At 48.4% G+C, this 21890-nt stretch overlaps 2 protein-coding genes across 2 annotated transcripts in view; one reads left to right on the forward strand and one right to left on the reverse strand.

Moving 5' to 3' along the window:
• Positions 1-3764, forward strand: part of TDRD10 (tudor domain containing 10) — a 45758-nt gene extending 41994 nt beyond the window's left edge. The window contains 2 exon segments of the mRNA XM_007178586.2: positions 3459-3529; positions 3732-3764. Coding sequence (XP_007178648.2) covers positions 3459-3529; positions 3732-3764 — 104 coding nt within the window.
• A 2439-nt stretch (positions 3765-6203) lies between these two features.
• On the reverse strand, positions 6204-14846 carry UBE2Q1 (ubiquitin conjugating enzyme E2 Q1). The gene is made up of 13 exons (XM_007178585.2): positions 14409-14846; positions 12039-12143; positions 11600-11704; positions 10918-10968; positions 9195-9335; positions 8886-8970; positions 8557-8617; positions 8275-8365; positions 8106-8164; positions 7976-8024; positions 7608-7703; positions 7167-7233; positions 6204-6697 (listed from the first exon to the last, which is right to left on the reverse strand). Exons 1-13 carry the CDS (start codon positions 14733-14735, stop codon positions 6666-6668), a joined length of 1269 nt encoding a protein of 422 aa, XP_007178647.2. The 5' UTR covers positions 14736-14846; the 3' UTR covers positions 6204-6665.
• Between the last annotated feature and the right edge of the window lie 7044 nt (positions 14847-21890).

Below are 21890 nucleotides of genomic sequence, written 5' to 3' on the forward strand. Positions count from 1 at the left end.
GCCTCTATTCTTTTTTATTTATTTATTTATTTATTTATTTATTTATTTATTTATTTATTTATTTATTATTTATGGCTGTGTTGGGTCTTCGTTTCTGTGCGAGGGCTTTCTCTAGTTGCGGCAAGTGGGGGCCACTCTTCATCGCGGTGCGCGGACCTCTCATTATCGCCGCCTCTCTTGTTGCGGAGCACAGGCTCCAGACGCGCAGGCTCAGTAATTGTGGCTCACGGGCCTAGTTGCTCCGCGGCATGTGGGATCTTCCCAGACCAGGGCTCGAACCCGTGTCCTTTGCATTAGCAGGCAGATTCTCAACCACTGCGCCACCAGGGAAGCCCCAGCCTCTATTCTTTTGATCTCACCCCAGTTTTCGGCATCTGCCCCTTGCAAAGCTGCTTCTTGAGAATTGGTTTTCACACCTGGTCTCTCTGAGCAACCAGATCTGGAAAGGAACCTCAGGTGCTGCCCGAAGGCTGAGTTCTCTGGGTGGAGTGCGGGGAGGGCAAGCCTCCCAGTCTCGCTTCTGCCAGAGTGGCTCAGCTTCCATCTGTTTCATGTACATCGAGTTTTGCTTAAGATTTCTTTAGAGAAGCATTCTGTGTAGAAGAAAACTGGAATTTGAAGACCAACGATAGGGGTTAGAGCATTTGGACTCAGTATCTCCTCCAATGTGCTGTTTGTTACTTTATTTTTTTCTTTTCTTTTTAAAATTGAAGTATAGTTGATTTACTATATTGTGTTAGTTTCAGGTCTACAGCAAAATGATTCAGTTATACATATATATATATTTTTCAGATTCTTTTCCATTAGAGGTTATTACAAGATATTGACTGTAGTTCCCTGTGCTATACAGTAAATCCTTATTGTTTATCTATTTTACATATAATGGTGTGTATCTATAAATCCCATACTCCTAATTTATCCCTCCCCTCCCCACTTCCCCGTTGGTAACCATAATTTTGTTTTCTGTCTGTGAGTCTGTTTCTGTTTTGTAAATAAGTTCATTTGTATTATTTTTAAGATTCCACATATAAGTGATATCATATAATATTTGTCTTTCTCTGTCTGACTTACTTCACTTATTACGATAATCTCTAGGTCCATCCATGTTGCTGCAAATGGCATTATTTCATTCTTTTTTGTGGCTTCTTTATGCATTCATCTGTTGATGGACATTTAGGTTGCTTCCATGTCTTGGCTTTTGTAAATAGTGGTGCTATGAACATTGGGGTGCATGCATCTTTTTGAATCGGAGTTTTTGTCTTTTCCGGATATATGCCCAGGAGTGGGATTGCAGGATCATATAGTAACTCTATTTTTAGTTTTTTAAGGAACCTCCATACTGTTTTCCATAGTGGCTGCACCAATTTACATTCCCACCAACAGCGTAGGAGGGTTTCCTTTTCTCCACACCCTCTCCAGCATTTATTATTTGTAAACTTGGTGAAGATGGCCGTTCTGACTGGTGTGAGGTGATATCTCACTGTGGTTTTGATTTGCATTTCTCTAATAATTATCGATGTTGAGCATCTTTTCATGTGCCTGTTGGCCATCTGTATGTTTTTTTTTTTTTAATTTATTTTTTTGGCTGCGTTGGGTCTTCGTCGCTGCACACGGGCTTTCTCTAGTTGCTGTGAGCAGGGGCTACTCTTCGTTGCGGTGCGTGGGCTTCTCATTGCGGTGGCTTCTCTTGTTGCGGAGCACGGGCTCTAGGCACGCGGGCTTCAGTAGTTGTGGTGCACCGGCTCAGTAGTTGTGGCTCGCGGGCTCTAGTGCACAGGCTCAGTAGTTGTGGCGCACGGGCTTAGTTGCTCCGCGGCATGTGGGATCTTCCCAGACCAGGGATTGAACTCGTGTCCCCTGCACTGGCAGGTGGATTCTTAACCACTGCGCCACCCGGGAAGTCCTGTATGTCTTCTTTGGAGAAATGTCTATTTAGGTCTTCTGCCCATTTTTGATGGGGTTGTTGTTTTTTTGATATTGAGCTGTATGAGCTGTTTGTATATTTTGGAAATTAACCCCTTGTCGGTCGCATCATTTGTAAATATTTTCTCCCAGTCCATCGGTTGTCTTTTCGTTTTGTTTATGGTTTCCTTTGCTGTGCAAAAGCTTTTAAAGTTTCATTAGGTTCCATTTGTTTCTTTTTGCATTATTTTTCTTGCTTTGGGAGACTGATCTAAGAAAATATTGCTATGATTTATGTCAGAATGTTTTGCCTGTGTTCTCTTCTAGGAGTTTTATGGTGTCATGCCTTATGTTTAAGTCTTTCAACCATTTCGAGTTTATTTTTGTATATAGTGTGAGGTGTTTGTTACTATAGATCCAGGCACCTGTGGAGCCTCAGTTTCTACACCCTTGAAATGGAGAGGCCCCTTCTTTGCTCTGCCCCTTCTTGAGACTGGGGTTTAGGTGAGATGTGAAAGAGTGAAAGAATGCTTTGGGTGCTGAGGAGAAGTGGATGTGAAGAAACACACATACACACAAAATGAGATGGAAAAGCACCTCCCCAAAGTGCAGGGCCAAGCCTCCCTGCTAGGCTGATGGGCACCACCCAGAGGTCACCTTGGGTCATTGCATGAAGAGGGCCCCTGCTGCTCGGCCTGGGGAGTAATGCCAGTGCCAGCAGACAGGACCTGGGAGCTTCTGGTGGGCTGGACCTGACTGCTTGGGTGTTGGAGGGTGGCCCAGAGTAAGGAGCCCCTGCCCCAAAGAGCAGCTCTCAGCCTGTCAGAGGGGCCAGAGTGTGCAGCCCGGATATGGGGGTTCTCAGCTCTCGTGTGGACTTTGAGATGGCCCCGAGGCCAGGTGGGCAGGTGTACAATTTTTCTCCCTTTATGGATGAGGAAAGTAAGCCTCAGGAAAATGAAAGGGACTTCTTCACATTTCATGGCAAGGAAATGGCATAGCTGGGGGTGGAACTGAGGTCTGACCCTTGATATGAGCCAGTTTCATGCATACAAACAGTCCCAGAGTTTGGGGGGATGGCGGGAGCTGAGTAAGGGCAGATGTCCTGGAGAAAGGTGAGTGTCTGACCAGCGCCCTGCCCTGCCTTGTCCCAGCAGGTAGGAATGCGCACTCGTCATGGTAAAAAGGCTCTCTGCCTTTTAACCTCCATCTCTCCAGCCAAAACTCTCAGAGCAGAGTTGAGTGAACACAGTTTTCTGTCTCCAGAATTTCCATTAGGGAATGTAAAATCCCAGATCCCTGTAATTATTTTAACAACAATAATGCCTCCTTTTACTTGCTCTTACTTTGCCCTCCCCTTCTCCTCCCTCTGCAGTGCTTATTATCTCACGATATCCTGGCAGCAGGGAGTGAGCATTAACTAGCAGAGACTTGCCTACAGGACCTGGTCTGCAGCCAGAACACTTTCCTGCAGCCCTGGCTTCTCACTTCCCTCCCTTGCTCCTCCTGCCTGACCAAGTGCCACCAAGGTTTTGTTGTTGTGTTTTGTTTTACAGATATTTTGAGTTCATATCACGTTATCCATCGCATCCTCAAAGGGAAAATCACTGGTGCTTTGAACTTGGAGGTAACTGCTGTGTATCTACTGTTCTCCTCCCCTCCCCTCCCCCACCTCCCAGGGTCTCAGCTGCAGGCTCTGGCCTCGGCCTGGATGCTGCGGGTTTACCTGTCATTCCCTTAGAGGAAACAAACTGAAGTTGTCCAGGGGTTGGGTGGACCACCTGGGGGCAGTCCTTCCTTCCCAATCAGATTTTCTCTTTCTCTTCCAGTTGCACATCCTGAAGTTTGAAGAGTTTAAATAACATGGCTACAATCGGCATGTTTCTTCTCTTGTCTAGATTCAGCCTGCTCTACCCTTTCACTCTTGAGGCCTTGGGGGTGAAAAAGGCCACAGCGGTGCCCAGGATTGATTGGATTCCCCTTTGCCTTTCCCCCAGCTCACTTCTCAGTTTGTCATGTGCCTTTCGTCCCCCAGCTCAACGTGAACATTTGAACCAAACATGGGACGCTTCCATGAGGTTGAAAGTCTGATGTAACCAGTGTATTCTTTCCTGTGTCTCTTCTTTGTACCCTCAGAGCATGATATAAGTTGCCCTGACAGATTCTGGAGAATGGAGGGGCCCACTGCTTAATTTTCCTGGCATTCTGTTGTAGAATCAGGCAGGGAGCATTTAAACATTGATGCATCGCCTTGGTGAATAAATGTTGGCATGCTTCACGTTTGGGGTGATTGATTCCTCTGTCTAGCCACCCCTCCCCAGTGCTGCCCTCTAAAACCGAAGCAGTGAGACTGGGAAGCTGCCGTGTGCCGGCCGTGTGGACACCGCGTGGGATTATAGATGCACACTTGCATAGGGTATAAGTTGTTTTTTTTTTTAACATCTTCATTGGAGTATAATTGCTTTACAATGGTGTGTTAGTTTCTGCTTTATAACAAAGTGAATCAGTTATACATATACATATGTTCCCATATCTCTTCCCTCTTGAGTCTCCCTCCCTCCCACCCTCCCTATCCCACCCCTCTAGGTGGTCACAAAGCACCGAGCTGATCTCCCTGTGCTATGCGGCTGCTTCCCACTAGCTATCTATTTTACATTTGGTAGTGTGGGTATAAGTTTTCTTTCCTTTCTCTTTGCCTTCTTAGTGGACAGAACATTGGTTCAGGATGATGTGGCCTTGATTTTATTTATTTATTTTTTAATGCTGTGTAACTTCATTAGGAGCCTAATGTAAGGTTATGAAAGGGACTGTTAGGTTTGACAAGAAAAGTGGAAGACTTTCTTAGAGTTGGTGTTTATATAGCTATAGCGCACAGGAGCTGGTGCTTCCCTTGACATCAGGTGAATGTGGATCCCATTATTTCTTTAAATAATTTGATTAGAGCCAAACTATTTAAATAATTTTATTTGTTTCATCCTTTGGTAGATGAGAAAAATACATTACAAAATACATTATACTGAGGACAGATCACAGTACACATTACTAAAAACACAATCTACTTTCCAGCCAGGGCTGGTGATAAGTTCAGAAGAAAGCCTCAGAGGCCTTGAAAACCAGATTTCAGCTTCATGAAATGAGTTTCCCCCTTGGGTCCCCTCTTTGTCTCCACCTCAGCATAAATTAGCACCCTGTATCAGGTGGTGTGGTGGAGTAGGAGCAGCGTTGAGTGGGACTGGTGAACTCTCCGTCCACCTGAAGCAGCAAAACATTACAATCCCTTAAAAGGGGGAGAAATGACCAATGTTAAAATTGCTGTGTCAAACAAAGCATTACAGAACTCTGGCATCTTACAGGTTCCCAGATGGCTGTCCTAAGTCTGGGCTTTCTAAGATGAGTGTCTTCACTTAGCCATCCCTGGCCTCTGGCGTTTGTCACCATCCAGTCTGTAGGCAGAGTAGGTCCAAAGAGGCTGCCTCTGCCTGAAAGCAAGCTCACTGACCAGGAGAGGCAGGCAGCGCATACCACATGCAAACAAACAGTGCGCCTGTACTTTTAAATAGCAGGAACAGACATGGCACCTACGGTTCAGCTCAGCAGACTCCCCTCCCCGGCAGTTCTCAGAGCCTGAGGTAAGGACGCAGGTACACAGACCAACCCCCTTAAAGCTGACCCTTTCCAGTAGGACCCACCTTACTAGTGCCTTAAAAGAATCCCCAGTCTCCAAGCCACACGGCTCCTCTTTGATACGACCAGATGAAGCAAGAGACGGGAGGGGGCAACAAGGGAGCTACCAACCATCACCCTTCAGTGCCACTTGCTGGGAGGGAGGGGAACCAGTGAACACTGGAGTGTTAGCTACACAGCATGTTGCTGAGACCAGAAAGGTCACATACATGCTTGAGACTCTGCCCCCATCCCTACTCAGTTCATTTGAAAGTAGTTCTGTGAAGCAGCCTCTTAGGCCTCCTTGTTATTTCTTTCTTAGAAATTTGAAAACATCTGTGACTAGAAAAGTAGTCCTAAGAATTAAGTTCATCATTTCAGTCTACTACTTTGTGGTTCAGCAGGCCAGGCTCTGCATTCCCAGGCGTACAAGTGCTGGTCACTCCAGAGGCCTTCAGGGGTGAGCCAGGTGCGTGCTTCAGCTCCACCTTTCTCTGGCTTTAGCAGCGAAGCGCAGCCCCTCATAGCTACCAAAGCCACGGAGGACTTGGTGCCCCTCCCCCACTGCTCAAGTAGTTCAGGAGTGGGGGTGGGGTGGGACATGGGGATAAAAATAAAGATGAGTCAAGACCAGCATCTTCAAATTAACAAACTGTAATTGTTTTCCCAAAGATACATTTTTTTTTCATACACATCCATCATACACTGTAACCAAAAAAAGCAGTGTACATGAAATAAGAGAAAATAAATTAAAAATCCATAGCATAGGTAAGGAGGCTCTAGTCTGGAGCACAGCTGAGTTTCCAGCAATATAAGGAGGCTCGAAAGTTTCTTTTATAAGAATGCCTGCTAGCAAGGGTTCCAGCCAGGTGGTTGGTTGGTCTGTAAGTCAGTCTTGAGTACTTGAAACAGTTGTGTTTGTTTTTTTTTTTTTCCTTAGCGTTTAGAATAGCCATCATTGTCCTGCAATAGGCAGAGCTATCACGTCCAGGAAAAATGAGGGAGGGAACCACAGAGGCAGCGTGAGATCCAAATACAGCATTCAAAGGTAATTGGTCCAGTGGTGCCTGGGGAAGGAAGAAGGGGATGGCACTCCCGGGTTAGCCATCTTCCTTCGGGGGTGTGTACCAGCCTGCAAAGAAACCGAAGAACACAGTGAGGTGGAGACTGATGTCCACCCTCCCGGCCCCAATCACTGAAGACATCTCCAGGGTCAAAGGTGGAAAGAGTCTAGAAAGGGCTCCCCAGTGTGGGGAGAAGGTGTATGGGAAGGTAAGAAACTGCCTACCTGGAGATTATAAGGAAAGGGAGAATGATGCACCCAACCTGAGATGACAGCAGAGTGGGATGAGCTTTCTCACAGGGTGGTGGGGAAGAGGGGCAGCACCGAGTCTGCCAGCGCTATGGACCGCTGGGGCTTTACTGGAGAAGAGGTGGCGGACGTTAGCCTCCACCTCACTGACTCCTTTGGAGAACAGGGGCAGGTGCAGTGTTAATGGGTGGTAAACGCTCGGAAACCAAAAGGGGTCTTGCTGTTTGGCTGAAGTGGAAACCTCAGGCTTGGCAAAGGTCCGACTCTGGAGTTGTGGCGCCAGCCTCACCGTTTTTTTCGTGGATCTGCACCAAGGACTTGTAGGACTGCTGTGCTCTTGTCAGGCTGTATTGAGACTGGGGAGAGGAAGCCACTGAATCAGGCCACCAAGCAAGGCCAGCTGTGGCCTTGTTGCCACCCAGGAGTCCCAGCTCCCAGCGCCATGCTCTGCTGACACACTAAATACCTTCCACCTGGGAGGTCCCCTCAGGGCACAGTCCCCTAGCTTTCCCTTTCCAGACCTGCACCCTCCCCAAAGTCCTAGGCTGCCCCTCAGGCCAAGGCCTTGCTCCTGTTCCCACTGCGGGCATCCTAGGCCCACTCATCCGATGCTGCCAGCCCACAGATTTTATCCTCTCAGTCCCTAAAGGAAGGCCGCCTTGGCCTCCTAGTGGCCTGAAGTGTGCATGGCTCCAGCCAGTCCCACCAGGCCCAGGTCCAGGCTCCTTACTTTGTTGGCTCCAAACTGCACTCGTGCTTTTCCCTTCACCAGTGTGGCACTGATCTGCATGATCACTGACTCTATTGAGTAGGCACTGCTCCAGCCCTAAGTAACAACAGGGACAAAGCAAACAAGTCAGAAGAGTTTCCAGAGAAACCTTACGCTTGTTCTCCAGAGAGCAGCTGCACCTATAGAAGGGCCCCTGCCCTTCACTCCCAGAATGGCCATCACCTGTTTGCCCAGGTCAGTGGGCACAGGCCCTGCGAGGCAGAATGAAAGGGCCACGTTGTGCCCATCACCCAACCCGGGGGGCGGGTGGTTAAAGCTCAGCCTAGCGCTGCCAGGCCAGCCAGGCCAAGAATGGGAGACAGGCTCACCTGCTTGGTGAGAAGTTCCATGCAGATGGCACCTCCGCCCAGAACATACCTGCAGAAGAAAGGTTAGTCAGCTGTGACTGGCAAAAGCTCCCCACCCTTCCTCACCCTCTGCCCTTACTGAGCTACTCACCCTCCGGACAGGACTGGAGACACAACCCTGACGAATGGCGGGTCAAAGGGAAAGTTATCCTGAGAGAGACAGAGGCAACGATCAGGGAGGGGAGGCCAATGCCCTCTGCAGCACTGTTAGGTGGAGAAGGAAGCCTAGGCCAGGGACGGACTGGAAAGGAAGACCTTACTTTAAAAGAGAAGTTTAGTAGGATGAAGTCAGCTCCTTCTTTCTCTTTGAGGATCTGGAGATCATTGTGCAAAGCGCTGTCCTGGTCAACTCTAGGAAGCAACGAGTTCAGGCTCAGCTCCAGGTCCAGCTCAGGAGCCTCGAGGCTCCCACCAACCCTGGGCGAGCAGCAGAGGGCCAAGCCACTGCCCACACCCGCTCCCTGGGACGGACCTGGAGACTCCCACCACAGTGGCTCCACTCACTACTCAACTTCTTTTCCAATCCCACAGTCCCCACTCACTTGAGGAGTTTGACATTCCAATCATACAGACTGTCATTCACGAGTTCGACTGCATAGTTTCCTGGAAGGAGGGAAGAAAATGGGTGTCATTAGGTGATGGTCCAAGTGGTGAGTGGTCCCCGATGCAGATCCCTCTCCCATGATGAGAGAAAAAAAGGTCAAAGGCTCCAGGTTCACCCCAGATAGACATGCATCCAATCTAAGCCACTGGAGTGGGGGTGTTCCGTCCTTGGCCTGAAAACTTCATAAGCATCCGTGCATCTGCTGCCACCACCATGTCCTTCTTTATGAGAAGCTCGTGTTCACACCCCTCTCTGAGGCAAACTCACCGCCTTTGAAACTCTGTGATCGGTATATATCCCTGAGCTCCTTCATCAGCCGGTCAGTAGCCTGCACCGAGCCAGACACCGCACCCTACAAGGGAGGGATGGAGGACAGAACATCTCACAGTCATGTGCTTAGAAACACCATACTAGACCTCAGGGGCAGTCTGGCAGCCGGGATTTAGGCAAGGATGAGGCACACCCGTAACCCACCCAAAAGTGGATTCTGTTCCCCAGACTGATGCTCGATGCCTACCACCTCCCAGCCAGCACCAGCCGACCCCTTGGCCCAGCTTCTCCCTAGAGAGCACGTACATTTAAGTAATCTTGCCTCTGGTTCTTTTTAATTTTCTCTAGTATGGCCAAGTTTTCTTTTCCGATGCCGTCATCTTCAGATTTCTTACCCTCAGCTGGCTCTTCTTCTTTCATTTCATAGTGATCTAGGTCTTCTGTGTCCTGGGGGAGGTGTGGGGTGGGAGTGGGATAGAGGAGGAAAGAAACCAACACACGTTGTGGAGAGGGGCCATCGCCTTCCCAGTCCCACTTGACCTAGAGCTGCAGGTCAAGGAACAGTAGTCTTATCTGGCATGCTAATGAGTAAAATACCCCGTTCCACTGCTGGAAGACTCCCAGTCCCATTCCGTCCACAATCTAAAGGCTGTGGCAAATCTCTCCTCCTATTCAATTCTCAAGCTGCAGAACTGCGTAAGGGCCTAGGGAAAGCGAGCAGGCTCAGCTCTCTTGTTCCACAGACCTACCCTGCTCCAACCATCCCTAAAGCTCTCCCTTGGCAGCAGAAACTCTTCCTTAATTCCTAGAATGACTTTGGCCTGACGCTGTGACTCAAAGCTCATGTTTCATCAGGTGACTTTTGTACCCAGGAGTTCCCAGGACTCCAGGTCCTAAAGGAGAAAGCTGGATCAGAAATCTCCTGCCTTCCCAAGTGCTGGGCCTGATGAGATATGCAGAGGTACCCAGTGCCAAGATGGAAATAAGGAAGGAGGTCCAGAAAGGCAGATGGTAGAGGTCAAGAACAGAATTAGTCCCTATTTGCCCCGCTCTAAGTGAGGAAGTAGTTCACTGTACATGGGGGAGGAGCCTATAGCCAGGATTCAGCCCCTCTCAGTCAGACTCGGGAGGGCTGTCCGCTGTCTGAGAGGAGAATGTTTCAGGAATCCCCAGCCCTTTGTGAGGCTTAAGACCCTGACAGAGTTACAGAAGTTGCAGAACCTGGGATGTTAATTCAGTGCAGAGAAACAAAGTGATCAGTGATCTCACTCTAGCAAGATATGTTAATACTACATTAGTTGTTGATATCTACTGAATGTTTAATTATATGTCAGATACCGTACTAGATGCTATACACACTAGCTCATTTAATTCTTATAACCACCATGCCATTATTCTATCATTACCCCCATTTTACAGATGAGGAAGCTGAGGTCTAGGTGAGGTTAGTTATCATGCCCGAAGTCATACACCTCTTTATAGAGCTAAGATGTGAATCAAATTCTGTCTGACTCTGAAGTTCAAGTTCTTAACCATTATGTTACATTCTGCAAAAGTATGTTTTTAGAGAATATATCAGATAAATTATTTAGCATTTATCATGTACTGAATGGAGCATTTTACATGCAATCCCTTATTTAATCTTAAAGACAACCCTATGTAGTAGTTGTTATAATCACATTTTATAAATAAGGAAAACTGCAGCTTAGTGAGAGTAGGTAAAATTCCCCAATTAAGAGAGTTAGGAGATACAGGATGCCCGCTCAGGTTTGACTACAAAGCCATCTGCGATTAACTTCTTGACTATTAAGTGTAAACAGATTTGCACTTAACTGTCTTCCGTGGTTGGATACGGGTGCCCTGTCTCCTCCTCTACTACACTGCTGTTCCTCCAGGTCAGTAAATCTGTCTTTATTTCCTTTGGTATTTTTCTCTCCCCAGGTCTAGACTGGCGCTCTGTACACAGCGGGCACTCAATGCTGCTGACGGAAAGAGCTTCCTACCAGTGCCGCCTTGGGTGGAAGCCTACCTCAGGCATCTCTTCATCTTCATCTTCCGAAGATACATCTTCCTGTGTACACTGCAGTGGGGAGGGAAAAGAGGGAGATGAGACCCCGGTGGTTTCCTAGAATGCAGCCTCTGACCTACTCCCCTGAGCCTCTGGGTCTGGAAGCTGTGCGCCTGGCCATAATGCTACCAGCCTCTCCATCCGCCAGAACTGAGTGGAAGCAACAGCCTAGGGAATGACTTCACTACCAGCCCATTATTCCTCTACCACCATATGCCAAAGAATAAAAGAGAAGCACAATGGCTGTTTCTGTCACCTAACTCACAAATCCCAGTTTTATCTCCTCAAGAACCCCTCCTTTACTAAATCATCTCTAGACTGATACTGCATTCTTGGATCTTAACAAGGGACCTCGGTCCCCAATGGCTACCTACTGCTAATTGTAAAAATCCCTCCCCATATCCCCCCATGAGGGATGATCCTGCCCAGGAGAGTGAGTTTTGATCGGAGAGGTGAAGCTACTAGTGCCCCATTTAGCTAGATTCCCATCTGGAGAAGAGGCCAAGAGTCATGATATGTGTACGTGTTTGGAGTAGGGCTGGAGAGAAACTACTGCAGCATCATCTGAATTAACATGCATTTTTTGAGTGCTGTCTGTGGGGCAACTCTGCATAACAGGGTCCAAAGCCCCTCCGTTGCTCACCTGCTCTGCTGGCAAGGGCTGATCCAGCATCTCCACATCTGGATGCTGAGGGAGGTTATAGAGTTTACACAGGTCGGAGATGATCCTCTTCAGATGTTGCAACAGCTGGGGGTAGGGGACCACAGTGATATCAAACACTCCTTCCCCACCCCAATATGGACAGGTACGTGGGTGAGCTCTTGTCTCAGCCCCCAAACTGGTACCTAGTTCTCTAAAACTCAGACCACACGGCCATGGGGAGGAGCTTAGGGGACGAACCCTGGGACTGGTGCAAGGCTCTCCCTCTGGCTTCAGGAAGCAACTCCCCTAAGACGTCTGCCTCAAATGGACAGGCTACTGCACCACCCACTTTCCAGAGACGCCTTTCACAGGATGTTTTCATGGCATGGGTGTCACAGGAGGAAAATGCACTCCCACCTCAACACCCTGGCCCCCTCACCAAAGTATTCCCTTTCTTTATGTCCACCAGCCTCTCCAAGACAGCAGCCAAGTTAGGGTCATCGGACTCCACTGACCAGATGGGGGGCACAGCAGGGTATGACTCCTAAGGGGAAAAGAGCAGGGAGAGCAGTCAAGGTGGGAGACTCTGGGGAAAGCTAGATTTTGCCTGCCTGCCATGCACCAAGACTTCTAGTCCCTTTGCTCTCCACCGTTCCCCCCGCCCCTCTCCCCCCAAACACACACATACAAGCCCAGTGCAGCAGGTCATTATCTAACCAAGCAGCTTCCCAACAAATCCCAGACCAGGAGGAAAAGTCCCTGGGAGGACCCTTTCCAAGAAGCCCGGTCCCCTTCTTTATTTTCTCAAGAGTAAACATCAGAGAAAGCAGCAGAGCCAAACCCTGCTAACAGTGAGGGAGACTTCCTATCTCCTGTGCTGCCTCTACAAGTTCCAGACCTGAAGTTCTCCCACACCCAACACAGAGGCCCCTGACCCTCCTTAACCAGTTGAGGAAGGGATCACCTCATCACAATCACACTGACAGAAAAAAAGCAAAGACCACAGATTACTTTCATTTTAGCTGGGGAAGGAGGGATTAGAAACTAGATTATGTCTCCAGAACCTAAACGTGAAAGGGTAGCAGGAAGAATCTTCCCACCTCACTCCCAACAGAACCCCTCAAAGGCCACTTCTCCCCACCTCTCCCTTGGGAAACTGCCACCCTCTCAGTCCAGGCGTAGGCTGTAGGGCTCCACATGGCAGGCTGGGAGAAAGAAACCTACGCTACTAACATTCCCAGCATTCCTGAGCCACGGTGCCAAATGCAGCCTGACCAGACTCCCCCTCTGCCCAAACCAAGGGGGCCAGTTCAGGCCAAGTCTTCTTTATAGGGGCCACACAGAGTCTGACTGAGAATCTTCTAACTAACCTCCTTTCAGGGACAAAGACAGCAGATGGCCTCTGGCAACTGGGAAGGCAGCTAGAAGGGGGCAAACCTACCCTTAAGCAATTGGAAGCATAATTCAGGTACAAAATTGACCCCTGAAGTTTTCACATATGCTGAGAAAACCTTATCCTCTTCTACCAGGGGTCTTAACTCTGCCATGGCTCTAATCCTCAATGCTGGAGGAAAACAAATTATCAAAGATGCTCAAGTCTTCAGCTCACGGAACCACACTGAGTCCTTCAATCTCAACTTTTTAGTACGAAAAAAGATGGGAGAGGAAAATCGAACACACGAGTTTTGGGGGTGGGGGGGACCATCCAACCCAAGCTGCGGCTTGCCTCATCAAACCTTGACGTGGTTTGATGGAAGAAAGGGATAGAAAACAAGAACCATGTAAACTGAATTCAGGCCCCAAAGTGCCACACAATTCACAAGTCTGTCTTTCCCCAGACTACTCCCATTTGCAGTCTGCCTGCCTGGATTAAGTACTGTCTCCTGGCTTGCTATCCAGTGCTCCCAGCAGGGCGAACACTATCACACCAGGTGGTATCAATCACTGTAAGTGCTATACCATGCGGCATCAGGCATTCCCAGATTATCAGAGGCCAACCCTCTTCACAGGATGTTTGAGGGTAGCCTAGGCAGGAGAGGTAAGGTGTTTCCTAGTCCTGCACGCCTAGGATGGAATGATGTTCACTGGGAGAAAAGGAAATGTTACCGCTCAGAATAAATGGGAAAGCCCTTGCACATCACCATCATGAGCAGGAAAGCCAACAACCCAGGGCAACTGGAGATATCCATAGAGAACAGGAGGGGAGTGGCAGCTACCAGCTGGGGCAAAAGGAGGAGAGTTAGAGGTTACACCAGAATAAAAGGGAATCCAAAGGAGAGGAAGAAGAGGAGTCACTAAACTGCAAACCATCACTTGGTAAAATTCAGAGAGCAAAGAGGAGTTCAATGAGAGATGCCTGGGCAGGGATCTCACAGGTGGCAACGTCCTAAATCAAAGGTACTACTGAGAAGGGGGCATCACTGAAATCTGCAGAGTTCCAAGCCAGGTCCTTCCAGCTAAGGTCAATGCAGAGACCTGGAACCTTAAGATGATAGTGGTGGGGACAGGGGCATTCCCAGGGGTCAAGGTAAAGTCGTGAAGTAGCCCAAATAGGCCAAAATCATGAACCTTGGGATGTGGGTGGGTTAGTGAAAAGGGGTAGTCGAGGCGCCATATGTCGGGGTGTCCCTGACCATGAAGAGCAGAGATTCTGGGTGCACAGGAGAAACAAGTGTAACCTGGAGAAAAGGAGCCGAGCCCCGAGAGGGGATTCGGCCTCCCAGGTCTTTCGACAGCAAAAAGCTGTGTGGGGTGATCCTGAGTCCCAGACAAGAGCCCCCCAGAGACGCACACGCGAGGGGATCCTCACCGTGATGTTGCAGTGGATGCGGACGGGATCCCCAGGCACAGACCCCCGTGGGGGTAGATGCGGTCCGGGCGCGGCCCCCGCCCCGGCCCCTCCGGCCCCAGCCAGCAGGAACTCGCAGCTCAGCTCGTCCAGGCAGGCGCTGGCAATGCGGAAGCGCTCGTGGCCGCGGTGGAAGATGGACTCGAGCAGCTTCAGCTCCCGCCTCAGGCAGGGCCCCGGCCCCGGGCCCCCCCCCGGGCCGCCCCCGGCCCCCGGCGCCGCCCCCTGGCCCCCCAGCTGCTGCCCCGGCCCCGGCTGCTGCTGCCCCTGCGGCTGCGGCTGCTGCATCCTCCGCTCCGCTCCGCTCCGGGGCCGGCGGGCCGGGAGCCTCCGGCCTCCGCTCCGGGCTCCGCCGCCGCCGCCGCCGCCGCCGCGGTCCGCACTTCCTGATCCCCCCTTCGCCAAGATGGCGCCGCCGCCACCTCCGGGACAGGGCCCCCCCACCCCCCTCCGCTCTCCGGCCCCCCCCCCCAGCCGCCGGAAGCCGTGCGCCCCTCCTCCTCCTCCTCGGCGGCCCCGCCTCCGTCCCCCCTCACGTGACCTCGCTGCTCTGACCTCCCTCACGTGACACCTCTCTCCTTCCCACCCCCTTGTTCTCCACTGCCACCCTCCACATGTGACTGGGGGCTTCGGGCTCGCAGCTTTCAGCGCCTCAGTGCGTGTTTACGTACGGCGTACGTGCGTGCGACCGACGGCCCTCGCCGCCTCTCCCCTCTCACGTGACCCGGCGCCGCGTGCTCCCAGGGGCTACCCGCGCGGGACCCTGTTTCCTGCTCTGGGCCCCTCTTCCCCCGCCCTGAGCCGCTGTGAACGTGCCGGGCGCTTGGTGGGCAGAAAAGAAAGTGGGAGAGCTGCGGACGCCGCTGTACCGTATTTATCCTGCGCTCACACGCCTGTCCTTGGCGCAGGGTCCCTGACGCTTTGCCCCCTTGGGGACACACTGAACTGAGGGGCGTGTGATTGGGGAAGGAACCAGGGACCCGGTTACAGGAGGCTTGGGTTATCGGACGTTCCGTGGCCTTGGGTTAACCACCTTCCCTCAGTTTCCTTATCTGTACGATGACTTTGATGAGGATAATAATGCTTGCTTTGCCTGCTCCCAAGGATTGGATGCGAGGAGATCACGAAGGGATCGGTGGTCAATTAATGTACGACGGGTAGACGATAGCTCACTCTTCGCGCTTATCAGATTCCTTGGGTCTGGACGAGGCGGGTGGGGAGGGACGACACGGGCTTCCTCTGCCGGGTCTTGAAAGGAGAGCAGCACTAGTCTAAACCATTAACCAAGCAATAAGATGAAAGGAGACCACAATCCCAGTCTCAAGTCTCACCGGCTAACACCTTGTCGCAGTGGTCCTGGCATTGCCAGGAGTAGGTGGCAGTGCCTCCGAGGACTCGCTAGGTGGCACTATCACAAAGGACAAAGCTGGCTGAGGTTCCTCTGCCAAGGGCTGGTGTTAGCCCGTGGTAGGGCCTGATGGAATCTACCGAGCCAACTCGGCGCTTGAGAAGCTGGCCGGATTGCCACCTTCTCCTTTCACTTGGACTGAAATGAGTTAGCCTTTGTTGGAAGCTGACTGTGCACCTCGGTTCTTTGTGCTGGGCTATTCATTTATATTGTCAGTGGCGGTTGATAAAGGCCTTCTTTGGCTAAGCTGGGCCCTGGGTATTCAAAGATGATTGAGATGTGTTCCTGGTCCTCCTGGGGCTATTTATCTCCTTTGAGAAGGCTGAACAGTTAGCTACATGTCACCTCTGTGTCTCTATGTGCAAGTTGGGGGCATAAAAGGCTGTGGTAAGAATTCCCGTTAATTGAACTATATTCAGTATCTTGTAATAACCTATAATAGAAAATAATCTGAAAAAGATATATATATTGTTATATATATCTGAATCACTTTGCTGTATACCCAAAACTAACACAGTATTGTAAATCAATTAACATCAATTAAAAAAGAAGAATTCCCGTTTACTGAGCACTTCCTGAGTCAGGGTATCCTGCTAATATTTCTAAACCCCCCCCCATCCCCACGCCCCCCTCCCCCAGCCAGCAACATTGCAAGGGAAGCATTTTTTATCCCTGTTTTACAAGAGGGGAAAAGGAGTGACTGCCCAAGGATTTACAGCTAGTAAGGAGAGTTCCTGGGCGTGTCTCCAAAGTCCATGCCTTACCCATCTCTACTTTCCTCTGATGCTTTCTCAAGAAGTTTTCACATGTCCACTGACTCTAGCCCTTACCCAAGAAAACCACAAATGTAGCCATTTGGAAGATCTGAATTCCATATTTTATAAAGAGTTTTAATTACAAGGAAACGACATGATGAGACAGTCTCACAATGTTGCACAGACTCTAAGGCCCCCAAGGAGGAAACTCAAGTCGTGGTCACTGGGATGAGCTCAGTCGCTTCCTCTGATGGTGTGTTCAGCATTTCAGCTCTCTGGCTGGGAGAGTCCTCTGGCATCTAGAAGCCTAGTGGGGAGTCATACCTGGTGTTCTGCTGAGATGTGTAGGGCAGGGGCATTAGAAATGGAAAGGAAGTTATGGGTATATTAATTTAATGAACACTTGTGTGCTAGGGGAACAGGAGTGAATAAAACAAAAAAAATCCCTGCCCTCGGAGCTTACATTCTATTGGGGGAAACAGACATGATAAAGGTGGAGTTGACAAAGCAAACTCATTAGAGAAGAACAAATATGTACTGAGCATCTGTGACACGTGACGCACTGGGAATGCAGCACTGAGCGAGACAGACCCAGTCTTCACCTTTTCCATGTATTCAGGCTGGGAGAAAGTCAGATACTTCATGAGTTGTTTGTTACACATCCATCCACTTAATTGCAGTTATGGTTAAGTGCCTCAAAGAACAAGACTAGAGATCTGGGAAGGCCTCCCTGAACAAGTGATATGCTAAATTCTGAAGGGTAAGTAGAATTACCTAAGGGAGGAGAGACTGGACACTGTCTGAGGCAGAAGGGGTGGCATATGCAAAGGTACTGAGGTAGGACTATGGCAAGCTGGAGGAACAGAAAGTAGGCCTGTGTCTAGGGTGAGGAAGAGAGAGTGATGAAGGTAAGCTAGGCAGGGGTTAAGTCTTGGCAGATATTCAAACCCATGTTTAGGAACTTGGGCTTTATTTTAAGATGCAGGATGATCAAAAAGTCACTAGAATTTTGAGAGGCTCTGGATGCCTGGGTAACTAATGGTAGTAGTGCTAACAGAGGGTAAGACTTCTCAAAGGAGAGCTAAACTTTGTGGGAAAGGTGGAGAGTTACAAACACATTGAGTGTGTGGAGGGAGGGCGACGTGGACAATCTCCCGGACATGCAGTAGGGTGTGGGTTCTGAGTTTGGGAGAGAGGCAGAGCCATAGGTGTTAACGAGAGAGTCAGCTACAGCTCTTCTTTGAATTAGACCATAAAGGGGGCAGCATAGCTGAGTGGAAAGAGCATAGACTGGGGAGTCAGACAGAACTGGGCTTAGATTTGAGCTTCTCTGATTTGGTAGCTCTGTGACCCTGGGCAAGTTATTTAATTTCTGTGAAATGCAGTTTCCTTATCTGTAAAACGGGTATGACACTCTGACTTGCAGCGTGGGTCATTGTGCCAGTGTAGATGAAATGGGATATGTAAGATGATTAACACATCTTACAGTGCTGGGCACATAGTACATTGCTCAGCAAATGCTGAACCCTGCAACTGCTATGATTACTGTTAACTGCCACAAAGTCAAGAGGTACTCACCATTCAGTAAACATTTATGGAGCTTTGTCATGTGTCAGACACTGGTGGAGGTATGAATATACAGCAGTAGACAAACAGTATCCCAGCTCCCATGGCACTTACATTCTAAGTTCAAGGAGTTATGAATAAAATAACCAGAGGAATATCAGACTGGTAAGTAGAGGCAAGGAATTAAAATAGGGTCATGTGGGAGAGAATGACTGGGGGTTACTTTAAGTCCAGTAGTCAGGGGAGTTCTCCCTAGGGAGGTGGGGTTTGAGCTGAGATCTGATGAAGAGAAGGCAGGCCTGGGAGGAACTGGCAAAGAGCATTCCATCAGGGAGAGCCAACCTCCAAGACCCTGAGTGAGAACAAAGGTGGCATGGTCTAGAAGCAGGAAGCTCATGATATACCGGCTGAGAGCATGGGCTTTGAACCCCAGCTCTGCCAGCTGCTAGTGGTGTGACCTTGGGCAAGTTACTTAGCCTGTCATGCTTCACTTTCAGCATCTCTAACATGGAAACCACCCTACCTCATATGTTTGTTGGGAGGATTACGTGAGATAACACATGAAAAGTGCTCAGTCCAGTGCACACAGTAAGAGCTCATTTTTTAAAAAATAGAGGATCAGCGTAGCTTGAGTCTCATGAAAGAAGAGAAAGAGGGGTAGGAGATGAGGCCAGTGAAGAATAGAGACCACAGTAAGTTGTTGGGTTTTATTCAAAGTACAGCGGGAAACCATTGAAAGATTTTAAGCAGGGAGTGGCATGATCTGATTTAAAATATTAAAAGATCTCTCTGGGGAATTCCCTGGTTGTCCAGTGATTGGGACTTGGTGCTTTCACTGCCGTGGGCCCAGGTTCGATCCCTGGCGGGGGAACTAAGATCCCACAAGGCAAAAAAAAAAAAAAAAAAATCACTCTGGCTGCTCTATGGAAAATGAATTACAGAGATTTTTTTTTTTCTTCTCCAAAAGGTCATGTCTTATCAGAGTGAACAGATGCACTTGTTTTGGGCAGAGTGAGCAGCCTTTTCCTTTGAGTTGCTCCCAGAAGCACAGCATTCTGTCACTGACACAACAAACGTGTCCTGAGCACTTGCTCTTTGCCAGATACTGTAATAAACACTGGGGATGCAGAGACAAGTAAGCTCAGTCCCTGTGGGGAGAGCCTGGCTTGATTCTTGGCTCCTCACATGACAGCTGCTACTCATGTTATCATTTTTGTTGTATTTCTTACCCCTGCTCTTAGGAGCAGGTGGTAATGGATGGAGTGGAGCCAGATGTAATCAACTGTAATACAATGTGACAAATGCAATAACAGGGATGAAGGAGGGTAAGGGCTTTGAAGGGTGCTAGTAGTCAGGATTAACTCCCAAGAAAGAATGTGAAAGTAGAAGTTACTTAGATGGAAATGGGGGGATGTTTTTAAAGAACTGGCCCTAAAGTAGAAGGAGGTTGGGCAGAAATGCCTAAGACAAAGGAGGAATGACTTAGGAGAAGAGGGGAAGAGGACAAGGAAGGGGCTCAGCACAGGCAAGATCGTAGAGGTGTTGGTCATGGGTGCTTTAGCCTGGGGCCCCAGGGTAACCCTAATAGTATCAATCCTTCTGGAGGTCAATTTAGCAATAAATGATTAAATAATCAAAAAACTAAAAAAACCTTTGACTCAGTAATTTCACTTGGAAACTCTTAAAGGTATGTGCAAACATTTACCTACAATGGAATACTATGCAGCTGTTAAAAATAGTTATCAAAGAATAATTATTGGTATAGAGAGATGTTTCAGAAATAGTAAATGAAAAAGGAAGGTTACAGAGCTATTTTACAGTGTGCTCCTTTTAAAAAAGTAAATGAAAATACATACATTTGTACACCAAAAACATGAACAAGAATGTTCATAGTGGTATTATTTTTAATAGTCCAAAAGAGAAACAACCCAAATTTCTATCAGTGGCGGAATGGATAAACAATGGTATATTTATACAGTGGAATAGTCTACAGCAGTGAAGATGAATGAACGACAACTACATTCAACAATGCCCTTGATTCTTACTAACATAATGTTGGGAAAAAAAAGAAAACCCACAAAAGATTATGATTCCATTTATGTAAAATTCAGCAGGCAAAGTTGATCTATGCCATTAGAAGTCAGAATAGTGTTTACTTTCTTAGGGTCATTTTTTTTTAATTGTGGGAAAATACCCATAACATAAAATTTGTCATTTCAACCATTTTAAAGTGTGCAATTCCGTGGCATGCAATACATTCACAAAGTTGGGTAAACATTACCTCTCTCTAGTTCCAGAACTTCAAGCAGTACCTCTTACGCAGTCACTCCCCATTCATCCCTCCCCCCACCCCCCGCCCCGGCAATGATGTTATTTTCCAAGAGGAGGGAATAATGCCTGGAGGGAACATAGTGGGGGGCTTCTGGATATTGGTAACGTTCTCTTTTTTTTTAAATCTAGGTGGGAGTTACACGGCTGTGTTCATATTGTGAAAATTTACCTCGCTGTACACATAATTTACATACTTTTTGCATGTATATTATATCTAAGTACACATAGATAAATGTGGAGATATACTGTATATATATGAAATGCTAACAGCGATTTTTTTGCTAGGAGGTAAGATTATGAATCTAGTTTGTGTTTTGCTAACTTGTGTTTTCTAATTGCTCTTTATGGATATGTATTACTCTGGTAGTAAGTTTTTAAATTTAAAATATCTTAAAGGAAAATAACATTGTAATGCCTTTCAAGAGAAAATGTTCCTTACCATCAGAGGCACTGGGAGTGTCCCACCAAAACCTTGCCTGGTCACTATTTTGCCTGAGGGCTGATACTCCTTTATGTATCCATCACCCTGCATGGTTCTGGACCCGTCCTCTCTCCCTGGTGGATATGGAAGGGGTGTGTGTGGGAGACATGAAGGAGTGAGGAAGGGTGTTCCAGTTCTCCTCGGCCACTGAGTGGTTGTGCTCGGAGGACTCACTCCCTGCCAGGCTGGAATTAAACTTGAAATAAAAGCTGGGGAATTTGAAAAGAAAAGGCAGGGGTCAAGGTGAACAGGCTGCCCTGACTGACCTGAGAGGAGCATCAGGGAGTGACCAAGGGCTTCAAGCAAGCAAAGGACTTTCCAGTCTATCAATACAGAGACAAGCAACCACTCCAGAGAGAGATTTTCATAAGAGAAGACTTTCACAGCCTTCTTCAATCACCCAGCTTCCACCAAAAGATGAAAGTACTAAGTACTATCTACATGTAAAGCTCCCTGTCTCTCTCTTTCAGGAGTTTGAATGCCTTTTAGCCACCTTTGTCTTATTGGCTTTCTCATCTTTCCAATCTCAATTTTCATCTCCATCCCCTCCAGGCTCTCAGGCACTATGAACCTCTTTCTCCTCTGTGCTTCCAAAGCACCTTGTTTATACTCTACTAGAGCAGCCACCACATGGTGTAACAGGTCTTTGCCACCAAATTGTGATCTCCTTAATAGCTGGGACTAGGTCTTTTTGATCACTGCTTCAACACCCATACAGTAGATACTCAACAAACGTTGATCTGAATTACTGAAGGGGGTGTCTTCTTCCCATCTTGGACCCTTTTGCCAAGTGGAGTGACTATACACATTCCTTCCATTTTCCTTAAGGCTTTTATTCTCTACATCTTTTGTTGGTTCCAAGATTTCTTGAATTCTTAAGAGATGATTACATGTTTACACAT

Source organism: Balaenoptera acutorostrata, chromosome 1, assembly GCF_949987535.1.
Source record: "Balaenoptera acutorostrata chromosome 1, mBalAcu1.1, whole genome shotgun sequence".
NCBI classification, from domain to species: Eukaryota; Metazoa; Chordata; class Mammalia; order Artiodactyla; family Balaenopteridae; genus Balaenoptera; species Balaenoptera acutorostrata.

Bases quoted from the DNA above. Each gene is read 5' to 3' on its own strand.
- UBE2Q1 (XM_007178585.2), bottom strand. From the start codon at position 14,735: ATGCAGCAGCCGCAGCCGCAGGGGCAGCAGCAGCCGGGGCCGGGGCAG. The intron at 8,971-9,194 runs GTACGTGCTCTC...CCTCCCTTGTAG, and splicing joins AGAGGCAAGATTACTTAAAT to GGTGCGGTGTCTGGCTCGGT. The intron at 8,025-8,105 runs GTGAGTAGCTCA...TTTCTTCTGCAG, and splicing joins TCTCCAGTCCTGTCCGGAGG to GTATGTTCTGGGCGGAGGTG.